The sequence below is a fragment of the Notolabrus celidotus genome, chromosome 13 (genome assembly GCF_009762535.1).
Source record: "Notolabrus celidotus isolate fNotCel1 chromosome 13, fNotCel1.pri, whole genome shotgun sequence".
Classification (NCBI taxonomy): domain Eukaryota; kingdom Metazoa; phylum Chordata; class Actinopteri; order Labriformes; family Labridae; genus Notolabrus; species Notolabrus celidotus.
The window spans coordinates 423197-446899 of NC_048284.1; the positions used below are offsets into that span (position 1 = coordinate 423197).

Sequence of the window (23703 nt, forward strand, 5' to 3'; positions counted from 1 at the left end):
GAGCGAGCGAGTCTGTCAACGACTCCGACGTGGAGCGTCTTCTGTCACCGGGATTATCACGGCATCCATCCCCGGCCTCTCAGCTGCTTCAGTGGGCCATTAAGGATGAAGTCCGTGATGACATCATGGGAAAAACCTGCTCTGTTTGAACTCCAGAACAACCCTCATCTAGAGCTTTTGTTTTAGTTAAAGCAAATATCTCAGAGCGTTTTGGACCGGAGTCTCCTGGCACGCTGGATCATGAAACGGGTTCTGCAGAGATGAAGCTCCAACAACTGGAAGCACAGATGTATGCCTGCTGGTCTGGAGTCAAATCCCTCCAGTCGACTCCAAAATAAGGCCAATGGATTCGTAATTGAGCTTTTAAAACGCAATTAATTACCTCAGGCTGGAGCTGCAGCCGTGCACGCCTTCCCTGAACGCAGCTGCAGCTCCATGGTGGAGGTGAAACACAGAGCGCTGAGCCAAACACATCCATTCTCTGTTCCATGAATCTTTAGAGGCGTTAAAGCTCCTCAAACGGACGATCTAATCATACAACATGGAGACTAAAGTCCAGCAGTTAGCCAGTGGGGCTCTGAACCCATCTGGGAGGCCTTTGGGATTGGGACTGAACCCCCCACAGAGAGCCAGATCTTCACACCAGCCCATCAGAGTGGGACTTAGTTAAAGCTCTTGTGGCTGAATGAAGGGGATCTGAGCAGCCAGGCTTCAAAGTCTGGGGGACAGATTGAAACCAGAAGATGTTTCAGCAGCAAATTACTCACCATGGTTTTGTTATCACATGTTAAACCATCACATGTGCGACCAATCTCAAAGTCTCCAAGTCCTATAAAATCTTATTCTTGGCTGCGCTGACTTCAGTTCAGTTTAACCAGAGGAACAGGAGAGAGGTGGACGGCTCTGAGAAATATTACAGAGTTAGTCATTCAATGTGTCACCGGCTGAATAATCCAGACCTGAGAGGAAACATCTGTGAGGTAAAGAGAAGCATGTTTAAAATAATGACACTGAATCTGTCTCTGAGAGAAGGTGACTGAACTCATCCTTTAGTTCCTCGTGTCTCCGGACTCACCGGACCGGAACAGACATAAAGGTGATTCAGATCAAACAGAAGTGGAGACCGTCCTTTTTAAAACCTCAGAAACCTCTTCCTCATGCAAGACCATCAAGACCACATTTATGACCACCAAGTTTCAACTCAAGAACTGAATCAAGACCAACAAGCTCCAACCAAATGACCAAGTCAAGAGGCAAAGGTCTAAAGTGAGGAACCAAGCCAAGACCAAGTCATGACCATCAAGTCCGTATTAATGACCCAGAGTTTCAACTCAAGGATTAAGTCAAGACCAACAAGCGTCACCCCAAGAACATAGTTAAGAGGCCAAGGTCTGAAGTAAGGATCCAAGCAAAGACCATCAAGTCCAAATTATTGACACCAAGTTTCAACTCAAGAATCAAGTCAAGACCAAGTTAGGTTCTGATTTCAGACCAACAAGCTCCAACCTAAAAAACAAGTCAAGACCAAAAGGTCTGACCTAAGGAACATAGTTAAGAGGCCAGGGTCTGAAGTAAGGAACCAAGTCAAGACCAACAAGCTCCAACCTAATGACCAAGTCAAGAGCCAAAGGTCTGAAGTAAGGAACAAAGCCAAGACCTAGTCAAGACCATCAAGTCCAAATTTATGACCACCAAGTTTCAACTCAAGAACCGAGTCATGACTGGGCTTGGCTTGGCTTAATGGTTTAGTTTGCCCCCCATATAGCGGGTGGCTCAGGTTTGATGCAGCCCCTTTCCTGCATGTCAGTCCCCCACTCTCTGTTTCCTCCTCTATCCACAGTCCTCTACAAATAAATCAAAGTTACTTTAAAACTAAAAAGTTCTGATTTCAGACCAACAAGCTCAAACCTGATGACCTCGTCAAGACCCAAAGATCAAGACCTTTAAGTCCAGATTAATGACATCTCATTTTTATATCACTTTCACTGACATTAGTGAGATCAGTGGAGAACAACAGTCCTCTCTGTTGGTATCTCCTTTATCTTAAAACAAACAGAGTGTCCGTGGGATGAGACGAGCTCTCAGGTTTTCCATCATAATTTCTCCAACATGATCCGACATGCGCCCTAACCCTTCACAGCAGATTTATATGTAATGGGAAAAATTAATCATGTGACCTCATGGCAGGCATTTATAGCTGAGGTAAATCAACATGCCGCTCGTCTGTTATCTTTGTAATCTCGGCCCTCTCTGGGGAAACCACCTCCGCCCCCCCTGAGGGTGAATACTAACCCTAATGACAGTGTGTGTTTAACAGGAGAGAGGTACTCACCGTCCCCGTGCTGGGTCTTCCTCCGGTCAGGGAGGAGTAAGCCACCCGGTACTGCTGAACCTGGCCTGAGGCGGGCTCCCAGCGCACGTTCAGGCTGTTGGGGGAGGGGTTGTACACCTGGATGTTCTTGGGTGGCGTGCGTGGGACTGCAGGGGTCAGAGAGGTTAAGAGAAAGTGAAGTGAGCGAGGGGAGGGAGCTGATTTTCCTCCCCTTGGCAACCAAACAGAGCTGAGCACATACTACATTCTGCTTTCAGACCCAGAGAGTGAAAGCTGAAGCTGCTGAATCATGAGCGCTCACATTCCTCCAAACGTCAGGAATGGCTCTTTTAAAACCTACAAGACCGATATGAAAGCAAACCTCCAGAATAAATAAATCTAACTCATGTATGTCAACAATTTACAAAAGGTCTTAACTCCACATAACTGTGGTGAGGTTTAAAAGTCCATGAGTCCGTCTGTAAACGTCTGCTGTGTTTTGTTAAAGCTAAGAATTAAAACAAGCTGATTGTTGTTGGACTGCTCTCCAAAGTCTCTGCTTTCAGCAACACTCAGCAGCAGCATGAATCTCCTCTCTGCAGCGGGACAGCGGAGAGGTCGAACTGAAACGCTGAGTGAAGGAAAAACCTCCTGCAGGACTGGTTTTATGATCTCTATGAGGAGAATGTGCAGAGAGAAGTAGCACAGTTTTTGGGTTTATGCAAAAGCCCTTAACTTCCCTTTTAAACCAAACCAGATGTGAGTCTCCCTCTGGTATTTGGAGCTTTACCCAATAAAACAAAACTAGATGCAGTAGGTAGAAGTAAACCGAGCTCCTCGCCACATTAGGACCAAACCTCCAGAGCAGAAACCTTCCTCTAATGTTGTATAACCTTATTAAAGTATAATCACTTAATACCTTCAGAGGACAGAAGACACAGTCTCTCAGGATGTTTAGCTTCTATCATCCAAGGACAAAATTACCTTCTATCCTTCAGAGGGATTATGTAATCTGGATCTAATTTGGTCTCATTAATGGTTTCAGAGCAGCAGAGTCTTTCTTCTGGACTCACAGTTTGTTTTTGTCCGGACCGAATGTGACAAATTCCCTCTGGGACTGAAACAGTGAAACTGGATGGAGTTACTGGTAATAAAAGATCATTAACATCAAACACAGGTTCAGAGTCATCGATGGGTCTGACTCACAAAGAGGGTCAGGGAGTCGCCGGGATGGAGAGGTCACATGATCCACTGGAGGACGGATCCAGCTGATCCATGAGACACTCATGTTTCATTAATGTGAGGCAGTTTCTAATCAAAATGTAATCAGACTCATTTATTTATTAATTGTGTTAAACAGGCACTCAGGGGGCGCTGGTGGCCTAGCGCAGGGGTTCCCAAAGTGTGGGTCAGGACCCCCTGAGGGGTCGCAAGACATCAATGGAGGGTCACGAGATGTCTTCCAGATTTTTTTATTTTTTTAAGTCATCTAAATTTGCTTATTTTAACTATTATTGTAAAAAATATAAACAAAACTTGTATATTTTAAATAAAACCACATTTCATGAGTTTTCTGCCTTGATATGTTGGTAGATGACTCCTAAAGTCAGGGTTAGCTAACAGTGAAGTATGAAGCAACATTTAACCACCTCGAGGGACAGTACGGGTCACAAGTCTTTGGCATCTTTATTTTTGGGGTCGCAGGCTGAAAAGTTTGGGAACCCCTGGCCTAGTGGTCTAAGCACCCCACGTGTAGAGGCTGTAGTCCTCGTCACAGAGGTCACTGGTTCGACTCCCGGCCGGTCGACCATTCACTGCATGTCTTCCCTCGATCTCTACTTTTTTTCCGTTGCTTAGCGTCGTTGGAGTGTGTGCTTGTTGCAGCAGCTCTCTCCTCGTTGTTCTGTTTAGTCCTCTTTGTATTTGGAGCCTGTCAGGACCTTTAAGGACTCATTTGTTGGCCATGGACACCAAACTGACTACGTCTGCAGGGGTGTTTTAACAGGTTCTGTTCCTGTGTGTGTCCGGAGATCCTACGTGTAACCATGGTAACATTGTTTACATATGAGATCAGCTGTTAGCAGCCCATAGCATGTCGATGCTAAACCATGCTAGGCCCGATGTTCCCTGTGAGCTGAGGAGAAGGAGGCGAGGACGACGTGCTGGTACTGAGGTGCAAGCTAAGAAAAGACCACATGGACCTGTCCTTCCACCCACCGTTATGGGGACTGTAAGATCTATCTACGATAAGGTGGACCAGCTAATCCAGCACCAGAGTAGCATCATGCTAACAGAGCTAACACCGGACACCAACGCCACATTGGAAGGATTTCACCTGCTGTGGGCGGACAGGATACAGGAGAGCCAGACTGAACTAACTGGGGAAGAAGACCAGCTCAGTCCTGGACCCTGTGGAGGTGGTGGCTGACAGGAGGATTATGTCCAAGCTGTCGTCTCTGATGAACATTTCGTTCCTATATATATTCTTGTTAAATTCTTGTTCTGTACACCTTCTTGTTTGCTGCTGGAACTCCATGCATTTCCCCGTTGTGGGACGAATAAAGGAGGATCTTCTCTTATCTTCATCTTACTCCCCACATTCCCGGTCTCTCTTCAGCTGTCCTCAATAAAAAGGCAAAAAAGCCCCAAAAATATAACTTTAAAAAAAACTAAACAGGCACTCTGGAAGCCTCCTCCACTGTTGCCATGTTACAAAGTTGCTTTTCTTGATTTAAAATGGCGGGTTATGAAGTATAGCAGCATGTTTTGACCGGAGCAACAAAGATCAGAGCAGGACGTTTCTGTTTTTTATGTTTTATGTTTATTACACTTGTTAGAGAAAATTCACCAATCTGTGATGTCACAAGTTGAGAAAACTTGGTCCCTCTTGCGTAATCCTCGTGTGACTTCTTGAACAAGTCGTTGAGAGCATCCTGAGATTACTCCAACACATGTTGACCTCACAGTTTGAATCGTTCCTCATGTTTGGTAATAACATTCAACATTTTAACTTTGTATTTGTTTGTAAAATATTTAAAAAAGCCTGATGCCAGCTCTTTAAGACGTTTTAATTGGCTGTTGGACCGACGAATAGCGTGCATCTAGCTACATCCTGATGACTAATCGATGAAGCCTTCAGACTACCCAGACAGCATTTCTTTATGTGCCTGGGAGAGCGGTCTGCGGGATCCCAGTCGTGCCTCGCTCACAGCTTCCCAATTAAAAAACCAAAGGGATGCGTTTGTGCTGACTGAGCGGGGCACGCCGTCTGGGCCGACACCAAACCAGCTCGCACAACAGGAGGTCGCACCACACGGCGAGGAGCAACCAGCCACTCTGCAGCTGGATGAAGTCTCCATGCAGTAGTTCAACGTTCATCTTACTTTATTTTCTGCTATTAATCAGACGGTAAGCTCTTAAGCTCCTCTTTGTTCCATTGTCTCATCCTGAGAGGGGTTCAGGGAGATTTGTGATTTAAGGGTTTTGGCTTGTTCCAAGGATTACGGTAGTTTTTCCATTCCAGGTTCACCTGAGAGATACTGATGCCTCTGATGTCACACTTTAAACAACAACCAACAATAAAGCTGAATGATGATGAGTCGGCTCACAGCAGGAGACTCTAACGTCCTGAGGTCACTTCAGGACGTTTAGTGTGTTTACCTTTGAGCACAGACGTAAACATTTCTCAGACGGCTGGCAGCTGCTCTGTAAAAGCATGACCTTTGACCTTTCTTTACCTTAGGGGAGATGGTTTAATGCTCAGGGAGAGCTGAACAGAAGTCAGCCAGGTGATACACACTGGTGTCAGAAATACAGACTTAGATTTGAAGGATTCTAGACCTGGTTTGGAGGTTATGGTTGTCTTCTTTTTTTAAAGTTATATTTTTTGGCCTTTTTGCCTTTTTTTATAGGACAGCTGAAGAGAGACAGGGAATGTGGGGAGTAGAGAGCGAGGGAAGACATGCAGGAAATGGTCGACCGGCCGGGAATCGAACCGGCGACCCCTGCGACGAGGACTGTAGCCTCTGTATGTGGGGCGCTTAGACTGCCAGACCACCAGCGCCCCCAAAATATGTATTTTATGAAAAGTTATTTCCCTGAAAGCTTGGAGTGGGACTGAGAGAAAAAGCCTTTACATTGAGATTTGACTTTGTAAAGCATCGTCCGCAGCGTGCCGGTGGTCCTCACTGCCTCAGGCTGTTTGTGACTTCAGTGTTTTAATGATGAGTTCAGTTCCAGTACAGTGTTTGTGACCCATTAACTCTTAGGAATCACTCCAGGACTCAGTGCCAGCCCATGTTGATGTTTAGCAGTCTGGTGTCTTTGATGAGAGCGATGTAACAGCTGGTTCTGGTCTTCAACTAAAGATCCATCTCTCCAGGCATCGGCTCTGATGTGTTGTCGAACACTCTGAATAACAATGCCGGCCTGTCAGTGACAACAACAAGAACTTTCTACGGACAGAGATCGATGAGCCGAAGGTTACATCTGGGTCATTAGTCTGTTTGGTGGCTGCCAGCGGACACATTAACTCTCTCTCTCTACCTGTTTTCATTTAGAGTCTGCAGAGGGATTTATCCAGAGACAGCAGAGACGCCGTGTCAGAATCAGAAGAGCTCAAAAAGACAGAAATCTGAAAGTGATGAATGAACGGCCCAACAGGAGCCTTTGAGGATGTGATGGATGCGAGGAATTAAGAGCACATGAAAACATATTTGGAAAACAAATGTGGGATTTATCTCCCGCTCTAATGGAAGAGGATCGTGTTTCTCTTTAACAAGAAGACGACTTCAAAGGATTGGAGGATTATTTGATTCTTGGACTGAAAGCGTCTTCGCTCCACAAGATTTATTAAGTCGCTTTCATTTCCAGATTTCTAAAAGCAGATGTTTGGAGAGTGGGGGTGTTATTTTAGAGTCACACTGATCAGAAACAAACTGATCAGGTGTTCCAGACTTACGTGTTTTCCCCTTGTCCGACATGCGAAGACCTTCTCCCTCGGGGTAAACTGGGACCACGGTCACGGTGTAGGGCGTGTCCGACAGCAGGTTCCTCAGCACGGTGTTGGTGGTGCCGCCCGACACCTGCTCCTGATTCATCACAAACACAAAGTCCACTCCTTAATAAACAGGATAATTACTCAGTGTTTCATATCCCAAGACTTCTTCTGTTCAACATGTTTGATTCACTCTAAATAAGACGACAACTTTGCAAAAAGAAGAATGCACTCTCCATTCTTGTTTTTTTGCAGCATTTGGACTATTTAAAAAACTGACTTCCAAGATAATAAAGCACAACATTTATGACACCCAGTCCTGTTAGATTATAGCTTCACTCTGCTGCAGACAATCACCCTCCAGCATGCCAAACACTAACAAGACAGAGGCCTTGTTCAGACTGCCAGCCCATTTTTTGGCATTTCCAGATTGGATCCAGATTGACTTTAGTAAGTCTGGACTGTAAAAAAACAACATCAAATTAGATTTCTGCAAATCAGACACAGGCCACATCAGAAATCTGATTCCAACATGATTATACAGCTGCACATCAGACTGCACATCAGACTGCACCTCAGACTGCACATCAGACTGCACCTCAGACTGCACCTCAGACTGCACCTCAGACTGCACATCAGACTGCACATCAGACTGCACCTCAGACTGCACCTCAGACTGCACCTCAGACTGCACATCAGACTGCACATCAGACTGCACCTCAGACTGCAGACTGCACATCAGACTGCACATCAGACTGCAGACTGCACATCAGACTGCACATCAGACTGCACATCAGACTGCACATCAGACTGCACATCAGACTGCACATCAGACTGCACCTCAGACTGGACATCAGACTGCAGACTGCACATCAGACTGCACATCAGACTGCACATCAGACTGCACATCAGACTGCAGACTGCACATCAGACTGCACATCAGACTGCACATCAGACTGCACATCAGACTGCACCTCAGACTGGACATCAGACTGCAGACTGCACATCAGACTGCACATCAGACTGCAGACTGCACATCAGACTGCACATCAGACTGCAGACTGCACATCAGACTGCAGACTGCACATCAGACTGCAGACTGCACATCAGACTGCACATCAGACTGCAGACTGCACATCAGACTGCACATCAGACTGCACATCAGACTGCTCATCAGACTGCACATCAGACTGCATGCTCGGCATGCTCCTCTGGAAGAATCTTTGTAGGGAGTCAAATCCAGAAAGATGAAAATGCACAGGACGAGATATTCTACAACTTCCATGAGTCTTTTCGTGAACCGAGTTTGTTTCCTGATGTGATGAAGGAGTTCTGCACCACATGAAGTTAAAGATGTAAAGAAAGTAAAAAGTGAAGCTCAAGTTAAACCAGCTCACAGATAAAACTGACTAGAACCAGGAAGAGAGAGCATTTCTCTCCAGTGTTAGCTTCTCTACACTGACTCCTTCTTCTGACCTTCAAACCTTTTATAGGCTCAATCAGCAATAGGCTTGGACTGCTATAGGCTTAGACTGACACACTGGGATCCTGTCTTTCCCTCTCTCTCCTCTCTCTGCCTGTCTCTCACTTTAACTCTTCCTGTCCCATTAAAGTTACTAACCATAGTCCTTTCTGGAGTCCCTGAGCTCCCTTGTCTCGTAGGTTCCTCTGGATCTCTGCTGCTGTGGACGTGGTCCAGACTCCAGCTGCTACAACTACTACTATCCGTCTCCCCACTATCATCTCTCTCTCTCTTCATCTCCCTCTATCCCTTGCTGACCCTAGACTCCTGCAGCCTTGCATGTAGAGTCACAAAGCTTCAAACCTCTCTGCTGCGCTCTCTTTGATAACAGGAGATAACAGGAGAATAATAAAACCCTGTGATGAAGAGGATGATGTCATTCGGAGGTCTCACCATGTCCTCGGCGCCTCCTGTTGCAGGAATATAGAAGATGCGGTACTGGCGGACGTTCCCCTCCGCCGGCTCCCAGCGCACCTTCAGGGAGCTGGTGGTTGGTTCGGTGACCTGCAGATTCTTCACGCCGCCCAGAGCCTCTGTCAACACAACACAACACACAGTCAATGCATGAGTGTGTAAGTTACAGCAGCTATGATTCACTGTTTTTACTCTGTTGGAGCAGCGTGAGGGAAGTTCACCTCGTCAGGGAGGATCAACGAGTCTGTGGGGACCTAAACTTCCTTCAGCTGTTGTTGTTTCTTTGTTCTGCTTCAAAACTCTCAGGATTTATTACATTTATATTATGAAGACAAACTTAGGGTGAGAAAGTTCGGATTTCACTTCATAACTTCACCTTCAGAGCATGAAAACAAAATTACATGAAGGAAATATCAACTCACACCAAGTTTTAAGAGTTACAGTCAGTCTAAAAATCACCCCTCTAGAACACTACGCTCCCAACATGCAGGCCTGCTCATCGTACCTAAAGTCTCTAAAAGTAGTATGGGAGGTAGAGCCTTCAGTTATCAGGCCCCTCTCCTTTGGAATCATCTACCAGTCAGGGTCCGGGAGGCAGACACCCTCTCTACTTTTAAGAGTAGGCTTCAAACTTTCCTTTTTGATAAAGCTTATAGTTAGAGCTGGATCAGGCTTGGACCAGGTCTTAGTTATGCTGCTATAGGCTTAGACTGACACACTGGGATCCTGTCTTTCCCTCTCTCTCCTCTCTCTGCCTGTCTCTCACTTTAACTCTTCCTGTCCCATTAAAGTTACTAACCATAGACCTTTCTGGAGTCCCTGAGCTCCCTTGTCTCGTAGGTTCCACTGGATCTCTGCTGCTGTGGACGTGGTCCAGACTCCAGCTGCTACAACTACTACTATCCGTCTCCCCACTATCATCTCTCTCTCTCTTCATCTCCCTCTATCCCTCTCTCCAACACGGTCTCAGCAGATGTGTGTCTAACATGAGTCTGGTCCTGCTGGAGGTTTCTGCCTGTTAAAGGAAGTTTGTCCTTGCCACTGTAACTTGCTAAATGCTGCAAAGTGCTCTGCTCATGGTGGATTAAGATGAGATCAGACTGAGTCCTGTCTGGAAGATGGGACTGGATCTGATCCGGTCTTGATGTTGTGTCTTTGCTAATAATAGAACATAGAGTCCAGTCTAGACCGGCTCTGTTTGGAGTCTGAGGAGAATGTCTGTTGTGATTTGGAGCTTTATAAATAAAGATGGACTCACTCGTCTTCCCGTTCTCAGAGGAGCGTTTTCCCTCCATGTCAGAGTAGATGGGCACCAGCGTCACTTTGTACTCTGTGTCCGGCTTCAGATCTCTGAGCACCGTGTTGGTGGACATTCCTGATACCTGAGTCTGAGGAGGAATGAAAACATGACAATAAAAAAGGACTCGTGTCAGAGCGTTAAAGTGACATGAAAGAATAGAGTGGATAGAAACTGACCGTGATCTCGCTTCCTCCACCAGCAGGGACGTAGATGATCTGGTACTGCCTGACGTCGCCGTCGGCCGGCTCCCAGCGGACCCTGAGGGAGTTGGTGGTGGGGTCGGTCACCTGGAGGTTCTTCACTCCACCCATCGGCTCTGAGGGAAACAGAAGAGACTTAATCCTTTCGTCCTGCAGGGGAAATTAGACGTTCTGGATTCACCGAACCCTCCAGATGTCCTAACATCAGGGAGGTTGTCAATCACAGGGTGTGCCTTCTCTTTTTCCATGACTGTGTTTCAACATTTCTGGATTTCAATGATGTGAAAACGTCCCTGTGAGGAGGATTATTCTTTACTGAAGAATTTTTCTAACACTGGACTGCAGCAGATAATGTTCAGCCGTAGTTTCCTCCTGCAGGGTGCAGCAGCTGGGCGAGCGGACCACATCAGGAGAGTCCAGATGGAACAGAGTCGAGGAAGTCCTCTAAACTTTCTGGTTTTCATTAAGTTGAATGGGAGCGGTGTACCAACGTGTGTGTGTGTGTTCTTCACAGTCTTTAAGGACAGTGCCGGTGGTTTTCTGCCTTGTTGTCTCTGATTTAGAACAAAGTGAGTGTAATCATGACTTCCTGTCCTCCGGGCAGACAGTGGATCGGTTTGACTCAGCTCTCTGGCAAAGGTATGTTTATGTTGTAGTGTGGCCGTCGTGTGATCGAGAACAACCACAGCCTCTGAGAAGACTTCATCTATTACGGGCTCTCAGTGATGCTCTTTGTTTCTTAAGAAGACGGTCACTCTCTCTGAATCTCACCAGAGAACATAACTCTCCGCTCCCTGGTGGCCTGTGGGTTTGAGGATGTGTGTTTTTTCACCACAGCATTTCATAGTGCTGATGCTCCAGCCGAGCCTGGGAAGAGGACGAAATTGCAAGCTCATGTTTTCTTTGTTCTGGCAGATGAATCTGTTCTTCTCCTGTTCAGACAGTTTCATCCAGCGTGATGCATGTGGAGCCAAAAACAACAAACTCTTCTTCATCACGGGCGAGTTTCAGCACCAAGCCTTTATTCTGAACTATCAAGATGTCTGCAGAGTTCAGATTCTGAATCTGCTTTCTTCAGAGTGATTAACAAACGATAGAACAAGCAGGGTGCTCTGTTAAAGCCTCATGAGTCGCATGTTAAAACTAGTGAAGCGCTGTTTCCTGTCAATGAGTAGGTAGAGCAGGCGCCCCATGCATGGAGGCTACAGTCAGCATTAGTCCTGGGTTGGATTATCGGTCCTAACAGGATTCAATCCCTGTCGTCTCCCACTCCCAACACTTCCTGTCTCGCTTCTGCTGCCCTGTTCAAAACAGTCCAAAAGCCCCGCCCCCAAAATATTTAAACCCCTCCCCCAAAACTGGCAAAGTCACATTGTATGGACTTAAATGTATCATTGGTACACAACCGGTGGAAGTTTCGCCGGAAAAAAAAAACCATGGTGACAGTCAGTTGCCTCCTTGGATTTGAGGAAAAAAGGGACACTGGGTCGATTGTTTGGGGCGGAGGACTCGGCCAGTATTACCAGTTCAGACTGACCAAATGAACATCTGCAATCTTGTCTTCTTCTGGTGAACCTTTGTTGGTCATCAAAGTTTCAATGGCTGCCTGTTTTTGTTTGTTTGATTCCACAGCTTGATGCTTTTTTGTTTTTGAGTGGATTTCCAAAGCCCTTCATATTTTAGGGAGATTATCGCCGGACACAAAACGCATGTGGTGGAAACACTGTCCCCCTGGGTCGGCCGTACCCGTTCAAACTCTGACAGTGTCGCCCAGCCAGGATTGTAACTAGTATATGGTTTTCTCCGTGCTGGTGGTGTGCATGTATTTGCTCCATCTCCTTCCTCGTCAGTCGTCTCTCCTCCCATTTCAAATGGAGAAGCCAAAAGTTGATGAATAGACCTCATCGCGGCGTACATCGCTCAATTCAGCATTCTGTCTCTCTTCGGTCAAGTTACCCGCCCTGCTTGAGCCGGTTTGAGCGCTAGGGTGCGTGCATGTGACGTAGACATAGATATGAAGAAAACAGAGACCGTTTTAAAGAGCCTCAGAAGCACGGGGGACCTTTCTAGACTACAGAGCCAAGGACATCAAATGAGGTTTTTGCATTTTCCCCAAAAAACGGGACATAGTGTGTCCTGGGAGAGATTTTGATTTCCCCGGGACAGCTGGTGAAATAAGAGAACACTCCTGGGGAAAACAGGACGGGTGGAAACTCTAGCTGGTGCTGGTTCATGAGCCAACACGGCACCCGTTTGTTTTCCCGCCCCCTCGAGCCCGTGGAAGAGACACGCCATGAGGTCAGATTTATGTGATCGCTTTTCCCAGCAGCGCTAGCGTGAACTTTCCCTCACAACAACAACGACGATGGAGGACAACGGCAGCTCGTCTCCTCGGCTGACCGCTGCTTTGTCTTGGAATCCATTAGTCTCTTTGATTTGTTCTCTGCAGGACGATGGAGGAGACACGTCAACCCCGCCCCTCGCCCCTGACGTAAGCGGTTTGCGGTTCTAGACCAGCAAAGAGTTGGAGCAGTCCAAACACGAAAAACTGGTTCTCAATTGAGCGCCGGCTCCGAACCGGCCCTGAATCTGCCTCGATCTAAAAGGGTTAACACTGGTTCCTGAATGTATGAAGCCCAAAGAGATCATCACATCATCTGCAGACTTTCCTCCTCACTGCCTCTGATAAGTTCCTCCTGGAGCTCTTCATCTTTTTGATACAGGCCATCAGTCTTTGAGAACGACGGCCTGTTTTTGTTCAGTTTCTTTGTCTCACTTTCTCTTCTTTAGTTTGTTTTGTAAAGACGAAGCAGAGGCTGTAATCACGTTTAACTCTGCTGTAAACACAGACATGTTGATATGGGCTCTAACAGGACAGCCTCAAGTGGTCACTGGATGAACTGCACGAGACATGCAGAGACATTTTGGTGTGCGCCCATTTAGACGTTGATATTTAACTGAGCCGCTCCAGGCTCATTCCAGGCGTGTTGGTCTGGTGATGCCAGGCCAGTCCCACCTTGTTGGATACAAAGTGTGCTAATAAAACTTTATACGTCTTTGTTTGGATACGAGGCGGATTGAGCTCCAGGGAAGGTTTGGTGGAAGCTGTACCACACACCGAGGCAACGAGGTGGTTCCTGAACAGACACTCGCCGTCTCATATGAAGCAACAAGGGACGAGAATGTGGTTTAATGCAGCGCCAACATCGGTGGTTAAATCACGAGCACCCTGCCCAGGCGCCGGGTAGGGTTCAAATCAACCCACAGCCTCATGCGACTCCATCCACAGTCCTGTCCTCTCACTGAAGGCAGAAAGCTCTTTGGTTGTACGTTCTTTCCTGATCTAAAGTTAGACTTCTTCCTCGTCTGGAGAACGAACCTTTAAAAAGAGAGGATGAGGCTGAACCCGCTCTGACTGAAAGCACCTCTGTTGATTTGTTTGTTTCTGATTATCTTCATGTGCGTCTCTTCGCTGCCTTTGAGTCGAGTTGAGTTACAATAGAAAGAGTCAAAATGAAAACAAAGATCCAATAAATAAATAAATCACTAACATCAATGCTACGGACATATGAATGGGGTTTTTATAGCAGCAATAAAATATCCCTTCTTAAGACGTCGAGTTGTCCTTGAATGCACCGCCGGGCTGATACTGTCAGAGCGGTCCAAACTGCACATTTACCCCTGGATGGTTTGAAAGGATCTGAACGTTTTTATCATCCTCTGTGAGATGTTTGGGAGTTCTATCAGAGTCCAAACAGTTTGAATGCAGCATGAAATAAGGACTTAAAGAGAACAATGATCACAGGGGAACAATGGGGACACTTTATTCCTCTAACTGCCTCCATGTCTCCCGCTTCAGTCTGACTCTCCGTCCCTAACAAAGTCAGGCAGAGATACGGAGTTAAGAGGAATCACAGACGTGATGGAATCAAACTTCCCTCTCAGGCATGGTCTGAGTGAAGAGTGAGGAATAATCGAATAACAGAAGCAGCGTGTGCCAGGAGACGGTTTCAACATATGAGCCAGATTTCTGAATGTATGCCACCGCTCTGCTTTACCCAGCAGACATCGCTCCGGTCTACAGAGAGCCTTCACAGACTTCATTTAACTCCCGGAGCCGTGTTTGAATAACAGAAATGTTTCATTAATGAAGAAAAGACGACTTGAATTTGTCTTTAATGGACTCAGACTGCTGCCATACTCTGAAACTAGAGCTGGGCAATATTTCTAAATATCAGATTTAAAGTCAGATTTCTCTCCTGAGTGAAAGTTGAAGACAGTTTGTTAGTTTGTTTCTGGATTTAGTTTTTGACTGATGAACTTCTTGAATCCATCATTTCTGACGCTGCTAACAGGAAGCAGGTCTTTAAGGTAAGATCAGATTTTAAAGGTTTAGTTTGTAGATTCTTATTTTTCTCAGATCATTTGATTTAAATTTGAAACAAAGATACATCAAACTGTATTCTGTGTATCAGTTTATAGAGTGTTGTTTAGAGTTGTGCTCTCCCCTTTAAGTTTCCTAAGGGTTACAGGCAGAGTGATGTTGTTTCCCACAGTGCAGTGAATGCATCACGGTTATTCAGTCTTCAGTTGTCCTACGGTCGTGGTGGACATTAAACGTGTTCACAGCAGAAGTAGTCTGTGTTCTTCCTTTACCCACATCCTGAAAGTAGATTTAATGAAGTGTATGAAGTTAATAGTTAACGAGGAGTCGACTCAGTGTCAGACTAACGACTCTGCTCAGCTGTTTTACATTCAAACGTCTTTAAGCCCCGCCTTCCTCTCACCCTGCGACATGATTGGCTGTTCAATCTTCTTCTTCTTCTGCTTAATGTTGGATGAAAAATAGCGTGTAAAGCACCCTCTCCCTTCCCAGTGGTTGGGGGTGTAATTACAGGTTTAAATATATCATGTTTTTATTGAATATTTGATCCCAAAGTTGTAATTGATTTATCGCTCAGCCCTACTTGAAACTGTATTTTTTTTACCAGTGAAGTTTTGCTCTTAAAGCTCCAGACACACTCCTGGAGACCCCCCTCATCACATCCCTGGATGTTCTCCATCCTGTCTGCTGGAACTGGAACACTGGACCTGTCCGAACCTTCTCTTGTAACTGCTTCATCTCTCGTGGGTTCATGCTGACTTGTATGAAGTTTCCTCTACAGTTAAAGTTTATATTCACGTCTTGTTTCGTCTTCTACAATCCGTCTGACTCAAACATTGAAACACTGATCATGAAGACTGAAGTCAGACATGATCGTCTGCTCTGTGAGCTTCAGTGTGACTCACTTGTCTTTCCCTTCTCAGCCTGTCGTATCCCCTCCACGTCCGGGTACATGGGAACAACGGCCACGTTGTAGACGGTGTTGGGCTCCAGGCTCCTGAGGACGGTGCTGGTGGTTCCTCCTGAGACCTCCTCCTGTGTCAGGGAAATGTTCAAACCTCCATCAGTACGATAACATGATGTGATAATGTCAGAAGGTCTACACTGCTGACAGCGTTTAAAATCACGGTCAAGGTAATTCAAACCTACCATTCTCTCTTCTCCTCCAGGCTCAGCTGAGTAAAACACCTTGTAGGTGCGAACATTTCCCACAGCTGGATCCCAGCGGGCCGTCAGGGTGTTGATGGTCGGGTCGATCACCTGCAGGTTCTTCACTCCACCCAGAGGATCTGAGAGAACAGCAAAGCAGTTAGAGAAGCTTCTTCATTTGACTTCAAACCTTCTTGGTGATCGTTTGAAACCTCAGCTTGTTCCATCTTTATCTGGATTTGTACTGTGAGCTAAAGTCAGCATCCAACCTTCAAGGTACGTACATGTGAAGTGTAACGCCACCAGAGTTAATTCACTCTCTTGAACCTGAGTTGTTCAGTGCATGTTAAACCCAGAGAGGGACAAAGCAGATCTAAAGGAAGGCAGCAGTTTTACACGTCAGTTTTAACTTCATGGCCCTGTGACACCGTGACGATTTCAATGTGACTTTAGACAGAAACGTTCTTTAGAGAGACTGGACATGCTTTTAGTGTGTGCACACATATACTCAGTCCAGCCCTGCCTCAGTGGAACACCTCAGTGAAAGAGTCTGCACACCTTCCTGATAAACGTCTCTCTAAAGGCTCACAGGGAACAAAGGGTTTTTATTCTTGCATGAATATCCAGAGTCTTATCGACCAATCAGGGTCCAGAAACAACAACACAATGATGGCACAGTGTCTTGTTTTGAGTCTCTGTAAAGCACTTTGATTTATATGAAAGGTGCTTCACAAATAAAGATTAATGAGAGTTAAAGGTTTGCACGAGGAGAAGGAGCGAAACAACCTCCTCTCTCAAATTTAACGACTGCAGACTCGCCCTGAACGCCTCTTTGTGTCTTTGTGTGACGTTAATGAGGAAATTACTGTGAATGTAAGTGATGATTCATTTATGAGGCTCGCCTTCAGAAACTCATCGAGGCAATTAAATCAAATTCACCTCAAAAGAAGAAGAAGGAGGAGAAGAAGAAGTCTTTTGTTTTAACTGTTATCAGGAGCATGAAGTAACCGGTCTTTAAACGTTGCACGGTGTGTCAGTATCTCTTGCTGAGCTGCAGATTGTCCTCAGGTCATGTTGACAATAAAGTTTTATAAAGTATTTTGATTATTTTTCCACATTTATAAGAAAAGCACACGTCATGAAACAAACTCTGGCTCAGGTCAGGAGTCCCTCAGCGGACTGATCTGAACTCACTCGTCTTCCCGTTTGCGGTCTGGGACTTGCCCTCCATCTCGGGGTAGACGGGCACCAGGGTGACGGCGTACTCCGTGTTGGGCTCCAGGGACTTGAGGACGGTGGAGGTGGTGCTCCCTGAGACCTGGTCCTGTTGGAGGAGAGGAGAAATAAGTTTGAACTGGGTGAACTGTAGGATTTGGAGAGCTCTTATGAAGTTTGGCAGACGCAGACTGAAGGTTGTTAAAGTTGAATGTTTTTGAGCCCAGTCCTCTTGGATCCAGTTCGAGTCAGTACCTGTCTCTGCTCAGCTCAGTCGCAGGAACAGCAGAAGCTCAGAGATAAAGAGGGATTAAAACAGAAAGCTTCCACTTCAAAAACTGTCCTGGAAGAGTCCAGGCCTTCCAGCTCACCACCAGCCTGGCAGGAGTTCCTGCTCCTCTGCATGCCGTCCTCCTCCTCCTCCTCCTCCTCCTCCTCCTCCTCCTCCTCCTCTGAGCCTTTACTGCTAAAATAACTTTAACTCAATAGAAAGTCTTAAAACTTGCCAGAGAGATGAGATAACTTCAGCTGCTTCCAAACAAATTATCCTATTTCACGACATTTCTCCAACCGAATCAGAATGAAATGGACCCCCCTGAAGATCCTGTCACTGCTTTATACCAAACATTCAAATCTGCCCTGGAAACGTGAAACCTCGGCACATCACCGCCAAATGTTTCCCATTAGCTCGTTAGTAAATGTAGAATTTAAAGGCAGGATTATCGTCCAGAGGTTTTCATCTGTCGATAAGTTGACGTCCTGTTCGCTGCCAGGATCGGAAAAAAGACATTTAGAGCATGGAAAACAAGTTTCATCCTCTCACGCCACGGGCAGCTCCAAAAGTTGAATTTGAGGCCAAAACTGAGAACGAGGACGAAACTTTTCCATCCAATCATATGGATAACACTGACAAGAACACAGAGAGGTCTCTAAAAGTAGTATGGGAGGTAGAGCCTTCAGTTCTCAGGCCCCTCTCCTTTGGAATCATCTACCAGTCAGGGTCCGGGAGGCAGACACCCTCTCTACTTTTAAGAGTAGGCTTCAAACTTTCCTTTTTGATAAAGCTTATAGTTAGAGCTGGATCAGGCTTGGACCAGGTCTTAGTTATGCTGCTATAGGCTTAGACTGCTGGGGTTCCAGAAATGAGACCACAGTATCAATCAAGCTCCCAGAATGCTGAGAAGCTTGTGGTACCTAAAGGAGGCAGACACCCTCTCTACTTTTAAGAGTAGGCTTCAAACTTTCCTTTTTGATGAAGCTTATAGTTAGAGCTGCATCAGGCTTGGACCAGCTCTTAGTTATGCTGCTATAGGCTTAGACTGCTGGGGTTCCAGACACAAGACCACAGTATCAATTGAGCTCCCCAGAATGCTGAGAAGCTTGTGGTACCTAAAGTAGTATGGGAGGAAGAGCCTTCAGTTATCAGGCCCCTCTCCTTTGGAATCATCTACCAGTCAGGGTCCGGGAGGCAGACACCCTCTCTACTTTTAAGAGTAGGCTTCAAACTTTCCTTTTTGATGAAGCTTATAGTTAGAGCTGGATCAGGCTTGGACCAGGTCTTAGTTATGCTGCTATAGACTTAGACTGCCGGGGGTTCCAGACACAAGACCCACAGTATCAATTGAGCTCCAAGAATGCTGTGAAGCTTGTGGTACCTAAAGTAGTATGGAGGGTAGAGCCTTCAGTTATCAGGCCCCTCTCCTTGGAATCATCTACCAGTCAGGGTCCGGGAGGCAGACACCCTCTCTACTTTCAAACATTCCTTTTTTAAAAGCTTAGAGTTAGAGCATAGACTCTACATGAGGATCAGGTGAAAAGAGAAGAAGGAGATAAAGGGAAATATGTCTCTCAGTGGGACTTTAAGTGGTTGAATTAAATCTTGTGTTTCTCTTTCACATCATCAGGCAGTCACAAAAACAAAATGACTAAAGGAGCTAATGAAGCTTCTGGTTCAGACCCAACATCTGGAACTGGAAGCTCTTCACGTTACATAAAACTGGAGCGAACACTCTGCCATCGAGCGTTTCAAATCTGTCAGTGAACATAAACTCTGATTCTGAAAGTCTAACCCTGATGATGTCATATCTGTGGAGCGCAGGATGATGGTCTTACCACTTCCTGCTCCCCTCCGGCAGTGGGCACCCAGATCACGATGTACTTCGCGCACGTTCCCCCTCCGCCGGGTCCCAGCGGACGTTCAGGGTGCTGGTGGTGGGATCGGTCACCTGCAGGTTCTTCACGAAGCCCAGCGGCTCTGAGCGGAGACACGGGACAGGAAGATTAATTCAAGGCTTGGATCGGAGCTTCACGCAGCTGCTGTCTAGTCAGAGGTTACTGGTGTCAGGGGAGCTGTTGTTCAGACGCTGCACAGAGAGAGAATCAACGTTCTGTTGTTCACTTTCCCTTCAGGCCCAATGATTCAGGTTCACTTTTACTCCTCTGTTATTCAGCTTCATGCTGTCCTTGATTTGTTTCACCTTCGGGGAGTCGTTTCATGGTTCTGTCAATCAAACAGCTCCCGATGGAGTCATTAAACACAGCACAATGTTCTCCACAGCCAGAGCTGATATGAGGGATTAAAACCTGAGTGTTTATTAGAACAACTGAGCTTTCATTTAGTTCTTTTCCTATTCACTGTGTTGAAATGAAGCTGAATGTGTGCGGCTCTTTAGTTCTTTAGGGAGACAATAGAGCCGATCACATCCTGTCCTTCAATCTTCAACTTTCACTTCTGGAATAAAACAGGATTTATTCTCAGGGAGGAAATGATCAGGTGTCTTTACATCCTCAGATACTTACTCGTTTTCCCGTTGTCGGTCAGACTGGGTCCGTCTCCCTCAGCGTAGACCGGGACCACGGTGACGGTGTAGCGGGTGTCCGGGAGGAGCTTCTCCAGGACGGTTTTGGTGGTGCTCTCTGACACTTGTTCCTGCAAAGGAAAGACACACGAGGTGAGCTCAACACTCTTAGGATTCATCCTTTACCATGAAGGCTAGTATCCTGCTGAACCCCAGGAGACTCCATCCATCCATCCATCCATCCATCCATCCATCCATCCATCCATCCATCCATCCATCCATACATACATCCATCCATCCATCCATCCATCCACCCACCCATCCATCCATCCATTCATCCATCCATCCATCCATCCATCCATTCATCCATCCATCTATTCATCCATCCACCCATCCATCCATCCATCCATCCATCCATCCATCCATCCATCCATTTTATTCCTCTTATCCGGGGTCGGGTCACAGAGGTAGCAGTCTAAGCAAACTGACCCAGGCATCCCTCTCCCAAGCAACCCTTTCCAGCTCCTCCTGGGGAATCCCTCGGTGATCCCAGACAGGTGAGATATCTAATCCCTCTATCCAGTTCTGGGTCTTCCCCGGGGCCTTCTCCCCGTTGGACGTGCCCAGAACACCTCTAAAGGGAGGCGCCTGGGCTCCTCCAAGAATTGTGTCCCAGTGAACCCTGAGCTGTGTTTTCTGGGCAATCAACCCCTGGTAAGGTCTCCCTTGGCAAATTGGTCCCAGGGGGAGGGCCAGACTAAGAGCCACCATGGGGGCCCAACACTCGCAGGGGGTAAGCATGGGGGTTGGGTGCTTTGGAGGCCGGGTGGCGGTCCGGGTATAAGACTGGGCAACTCTTTTAGACTCTTATTGTCATATTTTTGTCTTCATGAGAGCAGAAACTGATTCTCTAAAGTCTTAGAACATTTCTTGCTGCAAGAAAACAAGTAACTTTGCTTGAAGTTAAAACATCACGGGGCGCTGGTGGCCTAGCGGTCTAAGCGTCCACACGTACAGAGGCTACAGTCCTCGTCACAGGGGTCACCGGTTCGATTCCCGGCCGCGTCGCCATTTCCTGCAGGTCTTCCCCGCTCTCTATCTCCCAACATTCCCTGTCTCTCTTCAGCTGTCCTGTCAAATAAAGGCAAAAGGCCAAAACAATATATCAAACCTTATTCTCTCTACTAACGTTACTGGGTCAACAGCTGCTCACAAACATGACTGTAAAACCATCATGACCAGATCAAACCAGGTCTTCAGATGGATTGTGTTTTTGCTGTTGATGGATTTATATGATCAGCTGTCTGTGTTCATTATATTTAAATTTCAGTCTGAAAACTGCTAAATATGACAAATGTAGTTACCTTGGTTGTAATTGGAGTGAAATGATTGCAGGGCGTTTACAGTTTCATCTTTTATCTGAAGAAGCAACAGACGGTTGAATTCCTCTGGCGGAGGAGTAAAAGCATTCCTCTGTGAAACGTTCGTTGACGTGTAATTGTCGGGTAAGAAGTTATGTCACCAGCAGCCCAACCTTCAGTCAGCTGTTCCTTCACAGACTCTGAAGGAGCGCTGACGGCAGGATTCAAGCTCCAGAAACTTCCACCCCACCGGCCTGGCAGGCAGCGATGAGGGACGCAACACTCCAGGAGGATTCATGTGTGACAGCTGCATGATGGGATTACTCTGTCAAAAAGCATGAACATCACTAAATCCCGCTGAGGGCTTTGATCGCCGTGTTTCTTTTGAGCAACTCAAACAAAGTCTGACAGCTTCTCTTATTAACTCCTGCTGCAGAAACCTGCAGCTCCTCCGAACAGAGGAACGACCCAGAGAGGGTTGTTTTCTTTAAATATTATGTCTTAACGTTCCTCTTGTTGTTACTGTAAGCTCTGGAAGGTTTCCCCAGAATCTAATGTTCTCAGTGGAGTGTAAAAACACCCCGAGGCCTGTCACAGAGGGATGGTGTTAACAACACAACGCTCTGTGCCAGGAATATTCATTCTTGAGCTCGTTCCAGATCAGGGTGCAACGACATCCAACATGAAAATCTAACCGCTGTCAGATCTGAAACAACCTGAGAGGACGCTGCTCTCAACTCTGACTGTGTTTCACTTATCTCTACCTGTGTGCTTTAAAACCTCCTGAGACAGAGTCAGCACGGACTGATCTTCACACGTGTTGATTTAAGTTTCAGAGAACATCTTCGTCTTAATGCTCTTGTGTTAGTTTAGTCTCCACTTCACTCATGGTGGTCCTGTTTGTCCAACCTGAGTTACTCCTTTACCTTCCTGTCATGACGATCAAACGTCTGCCTCAGGGAACTTTATCCTCCCAGCTCAGCTTAACTTCCTTTAACTCTCCCTCTCCCTTCTCTATCCTCTCTCTGCCTGTCTCTCACTTTACTCTTCCTGTCCATTAAAGTTACTAACCATAGACCTTTCTGGAGTCCCTGAGCTCCCTTGTCTCGTAGGTTCCTCTGGATCTCTGCTGTCGATTCCTTTTTTGGGGTCTGTTATTCATCCTTTCTTTCTTTCTTTCTTTCTTTCTTTCTTCTATTATTTCTTTTCCTTCTCCTTATTCTTTCTTCTTTAATTCCTTCTTCCTTCCTTCCTTCCTTCCTTCCTTCCTTCCTACCTTCTTTCCTTCCTTTTTCTTTCTTTCATCCCTTCTTCCTTTCTTCCTTCTTTCTTCCTTTTTCTTTCTTCCTTCCTTTTTCTTCTCTCTTTCATCCTTCCTTTCTTTCTTCTTTCTTCTCTAAATCTTTCTGCTTCTCTCTTAGTTTTTCTTTTTTTTATCCCTTCTTTCTTTCCTTCTTTTCTTTTTTCCTTTTTCTTCCTCTTCTCTTCTTCTTTCTTCCTTCTTCTTTTTTCTTTCTTTCCCTTTTTCATTCCTTCCTGTTTCTTTCTTTCTTTCTTTCTTTCTTATCTTCTTTCCGTTTCTCCCTCTTTCTCTCTTTTCTTAGATTTTCTGGAGTCCTGAGCTCCTTGTCTAGTAGGTTCTCTGGATCTCTGCTGGAGATTCCTTTTTTGGGGTCTGTTATTCATCTTTCTTTCTTTCTTTTTTCTTTCGTATTTTCTTTCTTTCTTTCTTTCTTTCTTTTCTTATTCTTTCTCTCTTGTTTTTCATGTTTCTTCATCCTTTATGTCTCCTTTCTCTCCTCCTTCCTCTGTCCGGCCTTCACATTATTCTCCTCTTTTCTTTCTTCTGGTCCCTCTCTTCTCTTTTCTTAGACCTTTCTGGAGTCCCTGAGCTCCTTGTCTCGTAGGTTCCTCTGGATCTCTGCTGTGGACGTGGTCCAGACTCCAGCTGCTAAACTACTACTATCCGTCTCCCACTATCATCTCTCTCTCTTCATCTCTCTATCCTCTCTCCAACACGGTCTCAGCAGATGTGTGTCTAACATGAGTCTGG

At 46.1% G+C, this 23703-nt stretch overlaps 1 protein-coding gene across 1 annotated transcript in view; it reads right to left on the reverse strand.

Moving 5' to 3' along the window:
• col12a1b (collagen, type XII, alpha 1b) overlaps positions 1–23703 on the reverse strand; it is a 148630-nt gene that overhangs the window by 37472 nt on the left and 87455 nt on the right. Inside the window, exons 33-35 of the mRNA XM_034700056.1 lie at positions 9223–9362; positions 7272–7401; positions 2333–2478 (exon numbers count right to left, since the gene is read on the reverse strand). Of these exons, the coding sequence (XP_034555947.1) occupies positions 2333–2478; positions 7272–7401; positions 9223–9362 (416 nt within the window). The remainder of the gene's footprint in view (positions 1–2332; positions 2479–7271; positions 7402–9222; positions 9363–23703) is intronic.